This window comes from Drosophila miranda, chromosome XL, assembly GCF_003369915.1.
Source record: "Drosophila miranda strain MSH22 chromosome XL, D.miranda_PacBio2.1, whole genome shotgun sequence".
Taxonomy (NCBI): Eukaryota; Metazoa; Arthropoda; class Insecta; order Diptera; family Drosophilidae; genus Drosophila; species Drosophila miranda.
Window position 1 is genome coordinate 18,432,893 of NC_046673.1, and position 20,651 is coordinate 18,453,543.

Consider the following 20,651-nt stretch of genomic DNA (forward strand, 5'->3'; position numbering starts at 1 on the left):
GAGCAACGATGTTTTGGATCCAGACTTCTGTGATATGTCACTGCTACAAAAATATTTCAAAACTTCGCCCCGCCCACTTCCGCCCCCACAAAGGACGAAAATCTGTGGCATCCACATTTTTAAAGATACGATAAAACCAAAAACGCAGAATCGGTGAGGATGACCATATCTTCTACAGTGCAAAATCTGAACCAGATCGAATAATGATTATAGCCAGAATCAAGAAAACAATTTCATTCTTTCTCGCTCTGTCTCTCTCTCTAACACACAGGTTTCATGGTCGGTTTTGTCAATTGCAAAATATGAGTTCAAGGATCTCAGAACCTATAAGAGCCAGAGCAACCAAATTTGGTATCCACACTCCTGTGATATCGGACCTTGACCGTTTTGTGTCCAAATTTCGCCACACCCCCTTCCGCCCCCGCAAAAGACGAAAATCTGGGGCATCCACAAATCTCAGAGACTATTAAGGCTAGAGTAACCAAATTTGGTATCCGCACTTCTGTTAGATCTCACTATAAAACGTGTATCTCAAAATTTCGCCCCACCCCCTTCCGCCCCCACAAAGGACGAAAATCAGTTGCATCCACAATATTGCACATTCGAGAAAACTAAAAACGCAGAATCATAGATAATGACCATATCTATCAGATTGCTGAATCTGGATCAGATCGGATCATTTTTGTAGCCAAAAGCAAGAAATCAATTTTCAGTGGCTACGCAGCGCCCGACGTCACGCTCAGACTGATTTTCTGTCTCTCTCGCACGCACTCCTTGTCGTGTCGTTTAATATTAGCGGCGTCTGCCGGAGGAGAGCCATACTGACTTAGTATCGGGTATAACTGTAGAGTTGCGGTCTCCGCAGCAACTCACAACGTTCCCCCTCGTTTTGTATCGAATTGGCGGCAAGCCAGCTGCGAGGCCCCCTCTTCGAGAAATACAGGGTACGCCCTTGGTGATTACATATGCATATTCCCACGAAACGTTATTCTGATGCGTAAAAGCCGCAGTATTTTTCCAGAATTCCACACTCTTTTCGATATGTTTGTGCAGTTTATTCTGACAGCAACATTCATTTATCTATTCGTCACAGACTTAGGTACTAGGCATATCTATCATAATGATGATTTATGTATGCATGTACTGTGTATACAACGTCTATCCTTATTTCGAACTAGTTCTATACTTGGTATGTATGTTGTGTATAGGATGTGTACAATTTCATTCTAAAGCTATAAAATATATATGTATACTCGTACATTTAGTATGTTTCCCAGGCTAAACCCGAGGCTGAGAACCCAACTTATCATTGTCCGTCCGGATTGTATATATCGTAGATATCATTAATATATATGTATGTATATGATACTCGTTACATATGTATACAAAAAAAGACGCCTAGCAAAACAAAGTCCATATAAAACGATACACCGAATACAATAAATGTATATACGTATCTACTAAAACAGTTAACATCAAGAAGGAGATGGAGGAGGTTGCTCCCGATGCTCCCTCCTCCTGGTAGCACTAGAGTTTTCGGTTTCGTCTGGAAGCTACGTCAATACTGTCCTATAACTACACTACACACACATATACATATGTATATATATATATATCAATATCTTCTGCCTAGGATTGCAATTATCACACATGCTTATTCTCTAACTGTATAGCGATGCTTTCTTTAGGTACATGGCGCTCTCCCTGGCGCCGAAATTCTCGCTAGGTGCGCAGGGGTGCCCTCGAGCCCGTGCCCGAATTGCTGCGACGACCAGCTCGCGACCAGCTTTGCTCCTCGGCACTGGCAAAGATTAGGTAGATAAAGTTGCCGCCGATATTCAGACCCGCTGCCAGCCAGAAGACAATGTGCCACTGGGTGAGAGTCTCGCGGTGGTTGATGATCAACCCGATTACATAAGGAGCCAAGAAGCCGCAGATGTTGGCCGCAGAATTCGTGATGCCGTACATGGTGCCCGCATAGCGTGGACTTAAAGCAATGTGATTCATCTGGTTGCCGGCGTAGACGGCGCCGCCGAAGGAGCCAACGCCCGCCAGCATGAAGGTGACCCATACCCAGTCGCAGCCCACGTAAATGATGCCGATCAGGCCCAATGACGGCACCACGGAGGCCACCGTGTTCCACAGCTTGTAGGAGTTGAGCAGCGAAATGTAGCGCCTGGCCAGCATCCAGTCGGCCAGGGCAGAGCAGGCGATACCCACAAACCAGGCCGTGAGGTAGGGCACGGCGTTGAGCAGGGCATTCGACTGGATGTCAAAGTGCAGGATGTTGCTCATATAGGTCGGCAATTCCGTCAGTTGCGTGTAAAAGGCCCAGCCCTGGCCGCACTGCGTCAGCAGGATGGCCCACAGCGGCACCGAAGTGAACAGCGAGCGCCAGGGTATGTTGTCATCCTCTCCATGTCGCAGCCGAACGCCTTCTCCATTCTCTTCGCCCTCCTCCTCTTCCTCCTCGTCATCCTGGCTGATCAGGGACTGAGTGCGAAGACTCCTCTCGATGTACTCCCGCTCCTTGAGGGAGATGCGCGGATGCATGCTGGGCCTGTCGTACACCAGGTACATCCAGCAGCCGAACCACAGGATGCCCAGCAGTCCAAAGATGTAGAACGCCGAGGGCCAGCCGCCGAGGAAGTCTAGCGAGCAGAGCCATCCGGCCAGGGGCATGGAGATCACAGTGCCGATGTTGGAGCCAGCATAAACGATTGCTGCGAACTTGTTGCGCTCCAACGGCGGTATCCAGTGGGCCAGCATCGCGTGCATGGCCGGATATGTGACGCCCTCGCCCATGCCCTCGAGTATACGCACCAGGATGAGCAGCGGAAGGTCCCAGCGCGCAGCCAGAGGCGTGAGGAGCGTGAAGATGGCCGTGACCAGCACTCCGTAGCCGTAGATCAGTTTTCCGCCAATCAGTTCGGCCATGCGGCCGCCCGGAACCTGCGTGAGCACGTAGCCGTAGAAAAAGCTTCCCAGCACCAAGCCTTGGGTGGCCTCGTCCCAGACGAACTCGCCCTCGGGCATCCGGTGGCCGCTGTCGTTGCGCCCCGGCTCCGGCATGGGGCAGGTGTCATCGTCCACCACGGACCCGTTGCTATGCGGAATGGCCGTTTGGTTGACCATGGCCACAATGGCCACCGACAGGTTCACCCGCATGGCATAGACCACGGCGAAGCCCAGGAATCCCATCAGGCCGAAAATGTGGCGTGTCTTCAGGCCGCAGCCGTCACTTCCCTCAACTATACGGTCAACGGTGGTGGGGGGAGATTGGTTAGAGCATTTTATCTAGTACCAGGCCTTATCTACTTACCTCCCGCTGCGGCCGCCCCGCCAACGCCACTGCTGCCGCCCCTAATGAGCGGCCTGTCGCCAGCGCAGAACGCCTCCTGCTCGTCATCCGCATCATCATCGTCGTCGTCGTCGTCGAGGGAGGAGGAGGAGTGGTGCCGCCTGTTGGCAGCATCATCACCGTCCCCGTAGTAGCAGGAGGCGTCCCGCGTCTCGTCCGTCCACTTGTGCGGCGGCATCGTCGTGGCAAATTGTTGTCTTCAATGCTTCTGTTTCTCTCTGGGGCTGATGCTGATGCTTCTACTGGTTTTTGCTGTTCCGTTGTCGTAGCTGATATTTCTACTGCTTAGTTTTGAAGCTTGTGCAATTGCCAGCTCATTTTCTCATTTATCTTTCTTTTTGTTTTATTTTTGCGGAAGAACGGGAATTAATTTAGAGGCGGAGCGGAGCGGAGTGGAGTGGGGCCAACAGCACTGCGAGCAGACAGACACCTTCAACAGCTGAAGCGGCAGCAACAGCAACTGCCAAAGCAAAACCCAAACAAAAGTGGCCACAAACGGTCGGGCGAACAATCGAAGCAGTCGCGTCTAACCCATGAAGCAGTCGCTCTCTCTTCTAATGACGCTACTCTCTCTCTAATTCGCTCCGACTGCTCTGGCGCTCTCTCTCTCAGCGCTGCTTTTGGAGCGTACGTACTCCGCGGCACAGAGTGTGAAAGTAGAGCAGCAGCAGCAGCACTACGTCACCCAGAGTTGGTGTAAGAAAGGGCAGGAAAGAGAGAGGTTGCGAACGGCGCACTTTAAACACTGTTGTAAAGTACAATATCTTTGTTTAGTTACAGTCTATGTACTTCCCACTCGCTTACTCACGCGCGCACCCTCACACACACACACCCATGCAAAGGGGAGATATGGTGTATTTACTTGCACTGGAATATACAATTTGTATAGAAATATTTAATTTAAAGATAGCCGAAACAAAAGGGAAATTTTGAGTAAGCCCAACTGAGAGAATAACCCTCTGCTCTGCCTTAACGACAACCGAAACAGGGATGAGAAATATTTTCCAGGCGATGATGGATTAGTGGTACATACACGTGTACCTTCATATGTATGTATTGCATGCACTGCTTTTCCTTGATTTAGACAACTTCTACGCATGCCCAAGGAATGGCCTGTTGCATGCCTCTTCCATGAGAGGTATAGTATCCCTGACCTAACGTACGATACGTTCCCCAGATGGCAAAGGTTCGGTCATGCAACGCGTGTATTGAAAAATTATTGGTATAAAAAACAGTTACAAAAGGGGAACATATGGCATAATTGATCAAACACCTTGAGGAATAGGAGTCGGCTCCAAGTCCAACTGCAGATCCAAATTAGTTGGCAAACATGGTGCCCACCGGGAAGACGACGATCCGGCGCTTAGAGTTTATTGTCAGCGTCTCGTAGTGATAGCCCTTGACCAGGCAAACATCGTTTCGGTTGTCCACGAACGCCGGTCGGATGGGGCTTAGGTCCGGGTTGAAACAGTTGATCGTGAAGGTGTCGACGGCCAGGTGGCCGAGCACCTCGTAAGCACAAGCCAGCTTCTCGTTCCAAATGCTGACCCGGGTGTAGGGCACCGACTCCTTCAGATTCACTTGCGTGGCCTCGCGCGCAGTGCGGAAGGTGTGCAGGGTGATGGCGCCAGTGGGACCCTGGTGCCCCAGATAGCTGCTTATAAAGTCTGCCACCAGCAGAGGTGATGCATTGGCTGGGACATCGACATCTCCATTAGCTTTGATCACATTTGCCTTGAGCAGCTCGATCTGGGCCAGGGTGCGGACGTAGCTGGGATGGCTGGCCACCTGTGACTCCAGTCGCTTGAGGTTCTGTGCCACCAGGCCCACAAACTGATCCCGCACGCTCTCCTGCACCAGCACCGTGGCCACGGCTCCCTGCGCGAACGGGTTTTGCAGTGAGTCAAGCAGGTGCTGCCGGGCGGAGTGCAAATCGCCGTCCTCGAAGACGATCATCAGCTGGGGGGACCGCCACGCAGCCACGCTTCCATCTTGAAGCCCCGAAATCTTGAATTTAAAAGGCCGAGTGTCAAGGTTATGTCCGGTTTATGGAAGGGGGGCGTGAGGCCGAATTACCTTCGCCCCGGGCTCAGGCGTCAGCTGCAGCTTGTTGACCATGTCGCTGGTGATAGCTGGCTGGAATGAGTTGAGTACTTTCTTCGCTGACATGGATTTGTTGGCCATTCCTTGTTCTGCTTCTGATTTTCACAAAGAAATAAGAACCGAATCAAAGCGTCACCGCGCGTTGCCTGATCGCGTTATCAGCAGCTCGCACACACATATGTACACGCACACACGCAGAGAGGAACATAAACACACTCACGGTCTCAGCTGGAGCGGCCCCCCACGCGAAGGGCGGTGCAATGACTACCCACAACGGTATGACATGGGCCATGGCAATTCCATAGAATTTGAAGACAGACGAATTTAGGCAACGATATATTGCGGCTTGTGATTTTTAAGCAAAACATTGATCTTTTGAATTGCCTAATTTTTGATATTATATCGATATATCGATATGGGTGATATTCAGGGCTGTCGGTTTCACTTTTTTTCTATCTGGCGTTTTTTTAAGCCAACTGGGTCAGTTGAATTGCGGGAAGCGGGAATTCTGAATTTTTTTGAAATGTGTTTGGCTTTTTTCACGTGAGGTATATTTCGGTATATTTCTGAGGATTAGACCGTATATTTTATCGCTAAGTTCGAGGTCAGACTGATTGTCTTGCCACCATGTCCAGCTCACACACCTTGCAAAGTTTAAACATGGTCTCACTCTCTTGTCCAATGCACCATTTAGAAACCTGTCCCAACCCATATCGAATACTAATTCGTGATCAGCATTAAATTACTGATCGTTTGCCATGAAAATCTCAATATTTTCAAAAATGTCGGAAAAAAGCAGTTCGAAAAGTTGATGACGCCCTGGCGCTTCCATAGGGCATATATGAAAAAACAACGGGAAAAAATTGTTGAATCGTACACACTTCCCCTTCAGGCGTCAGTTTTGGTAATTACATGAAAATGTAGTTAATATGTAGCAAATATATAGTTAGCGTGTAGTTACCGTGCAAGGAATTTAATTTAGTAAAGATTGTTTACTTATTTCACAATCAAATCCAATAAAAAGGAGTATTTAAAACTTGCTAGTGTTGTAGAAAATTGATTGATCTATCGGATAAATTTATAAGCTCAGAGCTGAGGGTTTTTGCTAGCTAGTAATGTTTAACCGAATATTCAAGTCAAGGAATATGACAATGTACATTAACCCATTGTTGAGGGGAGGGCCGAACAGCTGTTCATCTTAGAACACGCAGACACGCGTGACCGGTATTTTTTGAAAGGTATAACAAAGAGTACCGTTTCCGCTTAAACCTTATTTTATAGACAATTCAATAAAGATGTGAACTTAACCAGTCTTGTAGGATACCATAGAAAAAGATACCAGCGGCATTGCGAGAATTACGCCACCAGCGTCGGCGCTGGCATCGCTGTCGACGCTGGGGTCTGTTTGGTTGCCTCACTCATGGTATAACTATAGAAGGTAGGGTCTTTACGGGCGGTCTCTAAACTGAGTTACCAAAAGTTACCAAATTCGTGAATTTTTGTTAATTCGAGGATTTTTTGGAGAATGCAAGATACTAATGCATTCAAATAACGTATTTTATATAATATAAGTTAAGAAAGGAGTCAGTGATCAAATTGGTTTTTTAATGCAAATTTTAATGAATATTTTTCGAGGCTGTTTTCTGCGTCCGTACTTAATATAGACATACCATGGGGGGAAAACGTAGGCCACCGCTGGGGTCCGTTCGGTCGTCTGGCTCTGCCCCATGCATAGTCCAAGTTAGATTTAAATTGAAACCGTTCGTGCTCTGTTCGACACTCGCGCTTTCCGCTGCAGAAAATACTTATAAATCCAACCTTTTTTTATTTCTATAAATCCACCTACATTTTTGTGTACCTGTCTGTGCGTAGGCGTTACGGTTTTCCGTGGGTTATTGGTACTGTTACTGCTCCCTGCCCCCGCAAAAAAGTAATTCCCACCTTCCGCTCCGTTTGAGCAAGGAAGACCAACAAGTGCTCACACTCATACAGACAACTGCATCAGTGTGCCACTTGCATTGCCCGGAGAGTGCGTTCAACCAATTGAAAGTGAATTGAAAGCGACAAGTGAAAATAGATCTGACAAAAGCGGCAGCGGCAGCAGCAGCAGCGGTAGAACAGTAAAGTGACAACGACAGCGACGGGAGACAAAGTAGAACAGTTTTAGCAATTTTTTTTTGCACAAAAATAACAAACAGCTGTCTGCGCGAGTACGAGTGAGCATCAGAGTGTGTGTGCGTGCGTGTTGTTGTTGTTTATAAGCGTAACAGGTCCGCCTGCGTGGGAGAGCCAAAAGAGAGCGAGAGAGAAGAGTCAAGTCGTGTGCACAGCTGCATCTCTGTCCACAGCATCAGAATGACCGACCTAAACGAATTGCTGGGATCGCCATTTGTGCGCGTCAAGGTAATGCAGTACTCCACCACGCCACCCGCCACCCCCCACGAAGCCAGTATACACTTGTTGGGCTGCTTAGCACTGCCTGCCATGCACTGCTTTGAAGACCGTCCTGGCTGGACCCCGCCCAACTTGCAACGGCTGATTAGCACCCCGTCCGGCGCGAACAATCCAACCGCAGGCTAGGCGCAGCCAGAGGCATCCAATATCTTCGACAGCGACTCGAGTGTCTGCGTCTCAATTTGCAGCTACCCAAGAGCTTGGGCAATGCCGCCGCCGCGACTTCGTGGGGCTTCAATTGACACTCCACGCGTCTGGGGCTTGATCCGCTTACACTTCCTATGTATATTTATTTCTCCCTCCCTCTTGCAGTTGGTGGCGTTTGTGCATTTCTTCTTCATATCGAATGCCATGCTGGGCAGCTGGGGGCATGGGGCCTATGAGTTCTACAATTTTCTGTTCATCATTTCCATGTTCTGGGCGATCCATTGCAAGGACTCTATTGAAGCAGTGCAATCGGTAAGTGAAACGGTTAACGAGTAAAAGCATTATGTGAAACGGCTAAGCAGTTCAAAGAGAAACGGATAAGAAGTCATGCTCTTAGACGTAAAATTGTGAATGAATCCATTAGCATCGAAGCAGTTCAGCCTCCCCTTGGTTTTGAAAGATTACTCGATTCGGTGACACATTCACTCACTCACACATTAGGAAACCAGCTGATAAGAATGTACACACATACATATAGTATGTGAATGCTCCGTTTCATCCCACAATTAAAAAATATTAAAGTGCTGAATTTCCATCGCTGCTTTACGATTCACATTTTAATCTAAATAAAATTCCGGACGAGTCACATTGATATCGCAACCAAATTACCAAACCGGTTAGACGAAAATCAGCCAATTCTCAAGTTAACATACAAATAGTATAAATAATAATAAAAATACCGAATGTTCTCATTGGAGAAATAGTTGGAGAGCACCTTAGAAGCAGAAGCAGAGGAAGAGGCGGTGACTGCAGTAGACGTTTCACAAGAGAGTAGCTTAGCGCTCAGATAAAGCAGTGGCGTGACTAACTTTGCTTGAGCGCAGTGTAAAGCAGTGTTTAAAGCAGTGAAATACAAGCAATGGAAATTAATCATTTAATGACAGACTAAAGACAATTCAACGACTGACAATTATTAAACTTCGCCAAAAACGGAACCAACAGAAAAGCCGTAAAGAGCATAATACTGAATGAGACTGAATCAGAGCTGATAATCGTGAGTGAAATATCAACAAAGACAAAGTCTATCTAATAGGATAATTCAATGATAGAGCACTGAATGACGACTCGAATAAGGCAGTGCTTTTGATTGATGCGAAAGCATATGCAGAGACTGCAGCAGAGATGCACAAAATCTGATGGTGATGCCTCAGAGGCCCACCATAAAGCGACGGCTGATTCCACCCGTACAGCCTCCAGCCCGCATGTTTCTCTGTTTACATACACCCTGACATTGCCCTGATAAGATAGCGAAAATGGGGTTATTCTTTTTTAAGCTTAAGTTTCGTAATGAGATATACAAGTGGGATTTTGTTAGCGAGAGATCGAGATCTGAAGACTCTCTTCCCGCTCTCTTTGCATAAAAGAGAAAACGTTTACTCAAGCCAAAGAGTGTTCCCTATTTTGGGCTATGTCCAATCAATTTGTTCGCTTATGGGTTAACAGGCACTCATACGCCGTAGCAAAAACAAAACAACAAGAAAAACATAAACCGAAGGTATACGTGGTGGTATGCAAATGGAAGCGGATTTGTGTCGAATATACATACATATATAAATATGTGCGTGTGTGCATGTGTTCATATGTGTGTGTGTACCGTTATTAATAGATGGGTTAGCGGCAAGAAAGGGCAGAAAATGGTTTGGCACTCTCAACTTTGACCTTCGGTCAACCGAAAAAGTAACCAACTAACACTAACTGACCAGCCGCCCCATATATACCCCCCACTGTAACGACCATTTACACCCTTCCAAGAACCCCCGCACTCGCCTCCGCCCCCGTTTACACGTTTTAGAGCCGCAGCACGCGACATGCCATTTTGGGTCAAAGGCTACCAAAAACAGTATATTGTAGTTAGAGTATCAGGAACAAAAATTTCATTTCGGGGCTTCGGTCAGTCACACGAACTCAGATTCTGGCCATCAACCAACATCACCCCTCAATCTCTCTCTCCACCAGTAGCTGGTGGGGCACATACCTTTTGTTTGGTTCCTTGAACGCCATTAGCAACGCCTTTTAATAAACTTAACTATGCAAAAGACCAACGAGCCACATCCGAAGCAAATATCCTTCTTTTTCTACGGAATCAAAACTGTAAAGAAAAATCAATTCGTATCATTTATTTAAATCGAAAAATTGAAATTGGGCTAACACGGATAGGACTATGACCACTGCCATCACATGTGGTGGGTATCGCTATCGTACCGATTCCACTTGATTGACAAATAACGAGTGGGAATACATACTATATAATACATATGTAAATGATTGTATTATTTATACATACATAGTACATAGATTGTTCAACTCAGATCGGTGGAAAATAAGCGCTTCTATGATGAAAGATCATTCAACAAAGTTGATATAAAACCATTTATCAAAATCTTTCGAATAGGTAGAGTAGGAAAGTTTCTTCGGTATAATAAAGTCTATATTGGTTTTATAGCTCTCTGGTTTGCTCAATCGTACGAGTATGGGTTATGCAATCAATAAGTTACCAAATAAAGTCAGCTACCATAACGAGTTAGGTATCGATCCATTTAGTTTACAAATATTTGATTTCGTGAGGTATTCGAGAATGAACACTAATTAGTACATATTCATGGAAATTATATCATGGAAATTACTCAAATTACCCATGGCTAAAGGATCTCCTCTCCGCTCCTGTAATGATCAGTTCGCTTTTGGGAAATTTGTGCACCAAATCAACGTCAATCAACCCAAAAATATTTACTCCTTGACACTCGATCAGACAGTATATATTGATGTAATGTACATGTAATGTATCTTCTACAAGAAAAATCTACATTAATTTGACATGCACTCTACACAAAAATGGTAGCCGAAAGTAGACTATGCTACTTCAGCGCAGTACAGTAAGTACTCGTGAGTACAGTAGACATTGAACCGTTTTTGCGAAATGATCGTAAGCGACAAAAAGTAAAGTGCTATTATAATATTTTAATATTAAAGATGATGTAGAACAATTTCGAAACAAATTGGCAATCGATCATTTGATACAAAAAGAAGTTGATATGTATGGGCACATATACTTGTACTTGTCGCCAAAGAAAGCTGGTAGGATGACTCAGACGGTGTAGGCCCCCACCGTGACCACCTGACAGGTCACAGGTTGCCGATAGCACGTACATTATCACGTCGTATGTCGCACCCATTTCGTTGCCATGTAGCTGTCTGCATCGGAATGTAGTATTTTTTGTATAGAAGTCCCAAATAGCCTTAAGATTCAGAGACCAATATATCAATCCCTTTTAAAAATGCTCCTTGTTAGACTGTAAGCAGACTACTCTCCCTAACTGACACAACCAAACCTGATCATATCGGATCATATAAGTCTACCCTCCGGCAAGACGATATGACATGTGCCCCCACTTGAAGCCAACAATCATCCTTTGGCGCTTTTCATTGCCATCCAGTCCAGTCACTCGTCAGTCATGTCAGGGTAGAAAGTTTAATATAATATACTTGTAAATACATATGATAAGTGGCATGCTCCCAGCCTCCGATTGCTTTTCGTTGCCCTTTCCCCACATACTCATGCCGTACCATTTTGTTCTACGTATCTTTGCAGGCGCTCGTCATCGATGCTTCAAGCATATTCTTTGATCTAGTCAGCATTATCATTTATTTCCATTTCATGAGTAAGTAGAGGCTGACCGCATCCATCCAACACAATCGATCGAACCCCACTCAGGGAGCCCTTTGTAATATTTTTCCATGTATGTATGTATGTATGTATTTACCTTTTCCATTCCAGATGGTTGGGCCATTGCCTTCAGCATTATCAACCTGATCCTGCGCCCCGTGAGTGTGGCCCTGCTATACCGCGAGTTCAACACGCGCGGCGGCAGCCTGCAGACGGGCTCGGTCTTCCCCACTAGCCAGCAGCGCAGCTACCAGGACATTGACCGTCCCACGCAGCCGACTCCGACCAACTCGCAGCCGGGTCCCAATGTGGCCAGCATTTTCTAGACCGGAGGAGAGCTGAGAAACCACCATTTCCAACATACCCTGCTAGCCCTCCACCAAAAAAATAAAAAAAAACCACAATGGATGGACGGGTTCCGATCTGGAAGTAGAACAGTAAACGGAACGGAACGGAGCAGAGAACCTTCCCCAGAACAGAATGCGAAATTTTGATATACTACTATAAATAAATAAATTTTTTGTCATTGTTGTTGTAAAGACAACAATTAGGGTTAAGCAACATTGTAGCATTGTAGTTGAATGTGGAACACAGAGCCCGAGGAGAACCCTTGATCTGAAATCTTGATCTGTGTGCGTTTTGTCTCCTGTCCTACATGGTTCTGTTCTGTACTGTTTATTTTTTTTTTTGTGTGTATGTTTTTTTTTGTTGTTGTTGACGATTAACGAATAAAGACAACTAATCAGATAAATCAGATACTAAATAGTACATGGTATTTTGCGTAGTTGATTAAAGACGATCACAAATTTGTTTTGTGGCCAAAAATATTAATTTTATTATTATTATTATTTGTATAACGATAATGATTGCAACTCTACTTATATTTATCTGTATGCCTAACAGAATAATCAATAATAAAAGTGGGCCTCATCGTTTGCCAATCAACCAATAAATAGTCCGTCTCTGCCGTCCTGTACAGTGAAACCCCGGCGCACCCACGGTCCCCCCATGCCCCTCCCCCACCTAAGTATATAGAAAACCTCCTCGCTTCGCCTAGAAGCCCTCCTTGGCCTTCCGGAACTTGTACTGGTTACTGCGCCCATCCAGACAGGGCACCTGCACCAGATTGAAGTAAATGGAGCCCATCAGCTGGCTGGCCGAGGTGTTGGTCTTCTTCAGGCAGCTGAACAGCATATCATCGCAGATGCAATGCGATCTATAGTGGGGGATCAGGGAATTATCATTTGAATTGGATCAGGGATATAACCGAGAGCTCACTTGGTGTAGATAGAGTCGTTCATCAGGTCGTACTTGGGCTGGTAAGCACGGATCTTCACCGGGCAGAGATCGTGCTGACGACAGCAGCGATCCATGGCCATCTCGCTGCCCAGATCGCTGTACGTCTCCGCAATGTCGCCAGTGCCACACCACTTGGTGCCTGGAAAGTCGGTCGGAGCGGAGAAAGCACTTGATCAGTGGAGTGGTCCTTTTGCTAGCGGTAGGGTTAGCACACTCACCTGGTATGATGCCGCTGAGCAGGGAGAAGGGACTGCGCGGAAAGATGTTGGTGGCCAGCTTGAGGCCATCGGTACCACTGGCTAAGGCTGTATCACCGCTGGCACCACCACCACCGCTGCTGCTCCTTTCGCCACCCTCCGTTTTGCCCTTGTGGCGCGAGGCGTAGCTCAGCTTGTCCACGTGCTCGCATTGGTCCATCAGCTTGAGCATCTCATCGAACTTGATCTCCAACGGACGATTATAGTGTGCGAGTCCCTCCAGCAGCATCTTTCCCTCTTTGTCGTTGCTGGCAGAGCAGAGAAAAAATATTGATATTCAGATTGAGATGGCGATCGACATTGAGGAAATCCCTGATCAAATGCACCACTAGAATTGAATTGAGCTTTATCCTGAACACATTGCTAACCTTTTACAACTTTACACATCCCTGGCAGAAAACATAACCGACCGAGGGGCGCTGTCGCATGACGCGCGACACGTGTAACCAAACCAGTCGCGTACATTCCGAAAATAAGAGGAAATAAGAGGATATAGTAGTAGATATATTGTTGTTCAGGCTCATCCTAAGAATAATGTGATATACAAAGCACGAGGAACCAAGGTGGTTCTGTAGATTCTTTCCTAGTATCCCGAGTATCCTCATATCTGCCTAATGGCTGACAATCCTCATCAATTTATAAGGCACTAGAAATCCTTGACTATGAACAGAATGATGCAAATCTATCTGAATAATTCTTGTCTAATGCCTGATCCTTAGGGCTTTGGTCGTTCAAGTCTAAGCACACAATTCTCAATCAGTTCTATATATTCATTGATTGCTTCCGCAAAACCTTGATAGCTCCCAAACAGATTGATGGATGTACACGTACTCGTAAAGATAGATATAGTTATAGATGTATAAAATGTAGATACGTATATGTACGTGTTATTAATTCGCATGCATACTCACTAGATTTCGATCAGTTCACAGCCCAACAGTAGCTTCTGTGGGCCCAGCTCCGTTACGGCTATGGTCAGATCGTGATAGTATATCATAGTGAGCGAGTCGTTGCTCAGCCGCTTCCCGCTGTCAAATCAGAGAGACAGAGAGAGAGAGAGAGAGAGAGAGGAGAGTAAGTGAGAGCTCTGAGGCATTTATGGGCACATGGCCAGGCAGCAGCACATTGATGGGCGGTACGTGATGTCCATGGCAATGGCTGCTGCTGCTGCTGCTGATCGGTGAAACCCTCGACGGCCGTACCGCTCAAGTACGCCGGATGCCTACTAATTGGACAGAGAGAGAGAGAGAGAGGGAGAAAGATCTCTGGTGCATCCATGGGAGTGCTCACCTGTACGTCTTCATTTGCCGCACGCTCCGCTGCTCGAGGATTTGCTGGGTGAACGATTGAAACGAGGGAAAACCCTGGAGTCCCTGGGGCAGGCTGAACGACAGCGTCGGCTTGGCCGCCGATGAGGTGAGGTAGCCGAGCAGGGCGCAGAGCAGCATCGAGGCCAGCAGCTGGAGTCGCCGCCGCAGCCACAGATTGTAGGGCATCCCGGACCGAAGCTGGACGAACCGCACGTGGATGTGTGTGGAAACTAGTGAAGCAACTGGTTCACGTGGGCCAGACCCAAAGGCATCACCGTCTGGTCTGGACTGAGCCGCTCCGGCGCTGGCAATGCGATAGCCGGTACGGTACTCCTTCGCCTTCCCGGCGGAACCGAAACCTGCGGTTAATTCCGATACGTATATTGTTATTCTTTAATTAAATCAGCTGCTAAGGTTCTCGGTCTGCGTGTTGTTGCGTTTCTGGGGCTAAGGATTGCATTGAATTGTGGATTTTGGATGGCCGGCGGGCTTCTGTCAGGCACCTGTCTGCGTGTTTCAACGTGTGGGCGTCGTCAGGGGGGGGAAAGTCTGAATAATTCAGCCCCACATTCGTAGCTAGTTAAGGGGCTCGTGCCCGTGCCCCGTTCCATCCACCAGCTGGCGGCTTTCCCAATGTTAAAGCCCGCCCAACGGATCATTCAACCAGCACCTTCGCCGGCAGGTGCCAAAACTTGCAACTCATTCGACCTCGTTCTCATCCTCCCTGGGACTCCCCACTCGGACTTCGACTGTGGCTACTGGTGCGGGGTGGTGGGGGGGGGGGGGGGGGGGGGGGACAATTGTCATGGCACTAACAATGGCCAGACACGACATGGGAGCCCCCATCGCACATATGTCATGCATTGCATCAGTGGCCAAGCCCCAGTCTGACGAGAACCACGAGCCACGCCCAGCCATATGCTCGCCCATGCATCACATTACGTATACGCAGAGTGGCCGGCGCCAAAACAATGGAAGAGACAACGAAGAATGCCCCCAGCATATTACCCCATTACGAATAGCACATTGTTGGGTAACATTGCGGCCAAGATCTGACGATATGGTTTGATGGGAATCGGAAAGGGGCTACCCAGATATTGACTCAGTCTTTGTTTAACTCATAAGTAATCAATTTTGAGTCGGCTACGATCGAGGGACATTACCATCTGTTTCGAGCTCCCATTAGAGAACCCTTTTGTCTTTTCCTGGCCGACTCAAAGTTTAAACCTCTTTAAAAACCACAAGATTTTCTTGTTCTTTTTTGGCAAACTTACATCATTGACCAGTGGCCTTTTCAAGTCCTTGACCTTAGCCATGGCCTCGCCCCCACTAGTGGCCACTGACGGGGCACCACATCATCAGAAAGCGTCCGATAGACGGGAATGGCAGCAAAAAGCAAAAGCTAGAAAAGCAGAAAAGCAAACCGCCACCCCGGCCACAGCGCCAACGATTGGAGCACACGCACCCAACATGCTAATAAATATGTCCCACACCATTGCCTCTCCCACTCGCCCCCACTCCCCCTGCCGCATACAACACCCCCTCTTGGCCATTCACTGATTATTATTATTATTATTATTTTTATTGGTAGTAGTATTTGTTGTATGTTTCTTGGCGACGCATTTGTTGTTTTGAAAGCCACAAAACAACACCAACAATAAAAAGCAGCTAAAATATAGCACGAAAGTTTACGCAAGCTGGTCAAGAGGGAGCGAGGAGTGCAGAGAGTGGCTGGGGCACGGGGCAGTAGCCCTTGGTAGCTGCGAGGTGAGCAAAGTGAAAGTGTTTTCATTGTTTGGGGCTCTTGGGGGGCTCTCCTCTCCGGCTTGTTTGCCGATTTCAGTGCGATTTCAATGGGAATTACGGCCGAAGAGCATGCAATCCCATCCAAGTCGATGACGAAGATGTCCAAAATGTGGCGTGTTTTGCAATGGGCATTGCCTCAGCTCAGACTCCACCTATCTCACAGCCACAGCCCGCTATGGTGCTCCCACTTAGCCAAAGATCACGATACACATGTGTGTGTACATATTGCACGTGTATGCGTGTAACTACAGCTTAAGCTTCAGTTATAGCCACAGAGGCTATGTGTGTCAAGTGGATCTGAGCTGGCTCAGTTGGTTCAATGTTAAACACAAATGCAAATAGTATAATGTTACGGCTACGGGCTGGTTAAATCTTGTTGGCAATGCAGCCTCAGCAGGAAAGGGAATCGGGGTTAGTGCACTATACTGCGCTCTGGGCTCAGCTCGCCGGATGGGGTCGGGGTCTTTCCTATCCCTATACTTCCTTGTTCTCGCCATATTATAAAAATTTAAGTGCACTTACACAGAATCTACTTTGATCAAAACAAAAAAAAAACAAATGTAATCAATCCCCGGTCGGCATAGATGGCAAGAAGGAATCCGGTAGTCGCGTATTTAATTTAGTGATCCTAGGTGTAGGAGATCACTAGTTCCTCTATACCCTCCCTACCTTCGGCAATGCGTGGAACGATGTTGGCATGGCCCCTAACGTAACTACCGCTGCATTATTACACTCGATGCATCATTGGCATTATGTACTTAGACAGAATGGTTGTTATTTATTCCAAATTCATGTCAATTCAAAATAGTTCTATTAATCAAGATTCAAAAGATTCATATATAACCAAGGGCTCAGTTTTGCTATGAATTGTATTTTACATTCTTAAGTTAATGAACCTTTTGTATGACGATCGTGTTGGGATCGAGTGTATGATTGTATGTTCCTTGAGCCGCAAGGGATCGAGTATGCATCGATGAAATGAAGCAAGATCTGTCACCTAAAGAAAGCTTTGAACAATATTAAAAAAATGCCAAAAAGTCGTAGTTGATGCGGTTCATAGTGTAACTAATTTTTGTAGCCCTCTGTAGGTCTCTCCTCTGTACCATTTTTACCCATCTAAGCCCTCATAGCCCTACCCATAGCACAGAAAATCTGTCAACTCACTGAGAACCAAGCCGAAGCTCTGCTCACAGCATGAGATCTTCAATAAGCAACAGCAGAGATCTTCAACGGAAATAACACAAGAAAAAATACAAATAAATAAGAGAAAAGATTACTGTCGAAATTTCTAGCAGTTTTCATCGCTGATAGCGCCTAATAGGAGAGAGAGAGAGATGCTGTCGCAAAGACAAAGATAATTATAATGAAAGCGTTCGTTGGCTTTGAACTGGAGATCATCTTTTAATGTGCTCGCAAGCCCCCACGCGATCTATTGTTAAGTGCTGCTTGGGGGCACTCCATTTCCGGGCTGGGCATGGGCTTGGCTCCAACCTCCAAAGACCCCACTGAAAAACCAAACAAAACTTGGCTAACTTGAACTTGATACGAGCTTCCCTACACCGCTGCCTGCCGCTCTGCCCTAGCAAAAGCCGTAGAGAGTTTTAGTCGAGTTCAAGAGTGCAAAAAACAGAGAGAAACAAATCAAGAGCCGAGCTTTAGAGCCCGAACAAACGACCATCAACATCTGCGGGGGGCCTTGGCATAGGTCAGTGAAGCGTACCAGCCATAGCCATAGTCTCACCCCCTCCGTCCAGATCTGGCCACTGTGATCGTGAAGGTGTGTAGTGAAAGGAAGGACGGGGGAGTGCAGTAAAAGTGGTCATGGCTGCAGATGAGCCGCTCAGCAGCAGCGGCAGCAGCAGAAAAAACAGAAACAGAAACAACAGGTTTCCTCTGCCTCCGGCAATGCTTGGATCGGCCTTAACTTTCACATTGGGCACCTAATTGTGGGCTTAATCTTGGTTAATTTGCTCCAGTTTTGATTTCCATTTGTGGCACACGCGAGAGAGCCCAAGCAAAGACACGATTCGATCCAAGCCGAAGAAGATCTACTTCTGCTTCTTCAGATAAAAGCATGAGGCTCGATGGGATGATGATAATGATGCAGCCATGTGGATACTTCGGGCACTCTACGCGACACCATTATGCAATCTGGCGAAGAATGAGGCGGCACAATAAATGATGGCAGTTGGGGTAGGGGATTGGTTTCGTGGTTAGATCTAGTCGCATTTCACAAGTAGCTGCTAATCAGGCAGCAGCCCCAGGTTGCGACAGATCCAACTAGCACTCGCACACTCCCCCCCTCCACCCAACAACCGATCATGTTCAGCCATAAAAGGCGGCTCAGAGACAACGGGCCACCACTCTGGCAATGCGAATGGGAATGGAATCGGAATGGGATCACATCTCCCAATTGGATGCAAACTTTTGAACTTGCGCGCCACTTTAATGGGCCATAAATCCGTTGTGCATCGCACCGCACCGCACCAGCCACCAAAGCCACATTCCACAAATATGTATATGCACTGCACTCAGAACTATTCGCAAATAACAAACAATTTGTATAATTATCGGGCAGCCAAACTCGTTTGGTTTTCGCTGGACAGTTTCACTTTTCATCAAGCACGCCGAAAAAAAAGGAAACAGAAAACTAACCAAAAATAGGCGCTGTTTTTCCACCGATTCAGAGTCCGGCGCGCATGCGCAGTGGCAGTAGCAATCGAAATCGCAGGTTGCAATCGCAGTTGACGTCGAAGTCGAAGTGAAACGGTAACGGTAATGGGAACCGGAACCACTATCGAAACGCAATACCGTTCGCTGCCGCGTAAAGTCAGCAACTGATCGATCAAGAGACCTCAAAGCCAAAGCCAAGCGAGCCAGAGCCGGAGCCAGACGGAGCAGCGACGCGGCCAAGCCAAGGTATATTAAAAAGAAGGTATTGACTTCACTGTTCCTATTGGATCCTTTAAAAACTAAACACCTTGGCTCCTCGCGCTCAATGTATCGAATTATGCCAAGCATGAGCCATTTGGGGTCTTATGCTCGGAATCTACTACTAGTTTCCCTTCTCTTTTTAAAATACAAATTCTAAAATACCATTCCCATAATTAGTGTGAAGGTCTTTTAGTTCTGTTTAGTTTGAACTTTACTCCATCATTAGTTTACCTGTCCACTATCATGTCGCGCGTCATGCGGCAGTGCTCATCGGTTGTCCCTTGGGCCTCAATTTGCAGTTTCTGAATTGTACATACCTTACATAGAAAATACCTTGAGCACCGCGACGTCGGCAACTACCAACGACGAGTGTTGGCTCCGAAAACAAAAACAACGAAATGACAGAGCGTCGGCGGCAACGAAAATGTGTCAAAAGCAAAAGCTGCGATACAGCAAAACAAAAAAAAAGAACTACACTTCCCAAAACGAGGCACGTGGTAGTGTTACACGATACGCTTTCTAGTGACGGTTTTTCGAGGAAAATCCGATGGCATCAAAGGGATTTCACCGATGCAAAATATGTACAATCAAATAAAAAAATCCATAATTTAAGAAAAAAAAAGATGTCACTTAAAGTAAGTGCCAATATAGATACACATATAATACAAAAGAGAATCAAATATCGTCGGTTGAAAACCCAATCACTTGGACAGCATCTCAAACCAGCAGACGAAAAGCAGTAGTTGGTGTCTTGTTTGAGAAGAGCGCTCATAGAGTGAGAGTGCGCGTCAACAGTGAGCTGACTTGGTAACATGTCATACCCTCTACAAGAGGAGGGAAGTTTATGTTCAGGGAACTTGGAACTTGGAGGAAAAGCGCACAAATCAAAGTGTTTTCTTTTGTGAACGTTTCCAGTAATTTATATATTCAAAGTGATTATAATTTGTCCTTTTCCAGACCTATTTCGAACACTACACGCGTTGCCCAACACTATGCTCAGCTCCCAGCCAATCAGAAATGTCGCACTATAGAAAATAAAGGATGCAGCTCTCTGCCCAAAGCATATTGCAGAGGATGGGCTGGAACAATGTATTCCATTTAATGGGTATCATGAGTATGCAGCAGTAACTGCAACTGCAACTGCATCTTTTGGCAGCTTCACACACACATTCACACAGGCAAAGCGTGTGCCTTCGTGCATTGTGTGCGCAAGAGTAGGCGATGCTGCTGACCCATTTACGGGGCGACGCGCGACT

The 20,651-nt window shown here is 46.7% G+C and overlaps 4 protein-coding genes across 4 annotated transcripts; 1 reads left to right on the plus strand and 3 right to left on the minus strand.

Annotated features, from left to right (window-relative positions):
* Positions 1-1,033: 1,033 nt before the first annotated feature.
* Positions 1,034-4,452, minus strand: LOC108164286 (putative inorganic phosphate cotransporter). Its single transcript, XM_017299937.2, has 2 exons — positions 3,323-4,452; positions 1,034-3,251 (listed from the first exon to the last, which is right to left on the minus strand). The coding sequence occupies exons 1-2, from the start codon at positions 3,537-3,539 to the stop codon at positions 1,723-1,725; spliced, it is 1,746 nt and encodes a 581-aa protein (XP_017155426.1). The 5' UTR covers positions 3,540-4,452; the 3' UTR covers positions 1,034-1,722.
* A 96-nt stretch (positions 4,453-4,548) lies between these two features.
* LOC108164297 lies at positions 4,549-5,745 on the minus strand. Its single transcript, XM_017299948.2, has 2 exons — positions 5,438-5,745; positions 4,549-5,368 (listed from the first exon to the last, which is right to left on the minus strand). The coding sequence occupies exons 1-2, from the start codon at positions 5,543-5,545 to the stop codon at positions 4,679-4,681; spliced, it is 798 nt and encodes a 265-aa protein (XP_017155437.1). The 5' UTR covers positions 5,546-5,745; the 3' UTR covers positions 4,549-4,678.
* Positions 5,746-7,187: 1,442 nt separating this feature from the next.
* Positions 7,188-12,545, plus strand: LOC108164798 (type-1 angiotensin II receptor-associated protein). The gene is made up of 4 exons (XM_017300723.2): positions 7,188-7,867; positions 8,231-8,377; positions 11,715-11,784; positions 11,901-12,545. The coding sequence occupies exons 1-4, from the start codon at positions 7,820-7,822 to the stop codon at positions 12,113-12,115; spliced, it is 480 nt and encodes a 159-aa protein (XP_017156212.1). The 5' UTR covers positions 7,188-7,819; the 3' UTR covers positions 12,116-12,545.
* Positions 12,316-19,303, minus strand: LOC108164797. Its single transcript, XM_017300721.2, has 6 exons — positions 19,117-19,303; positions 14,636-15,014; positions 14,257-14,373; positions 13,307-13,593; positions 13,068-13,227; positions 12,316-13,005 (listed from the first exon to the last, which is right to left on the minus strand). Exons 2-6 carry the CDS (start codon positions 14,839-14,841, stop codon positions 12,843-12,845), a joined length of 933 nt encoding a protein of 310 aa, XP_017156210.1. The 5' UTR covers positions 14,842-15,014; positions 19,117-19,303; the 3' UTR covers positions 12,316-12,842.
* Positions 19,304-20,651: the final 1,348 nt, after the last annotated feature.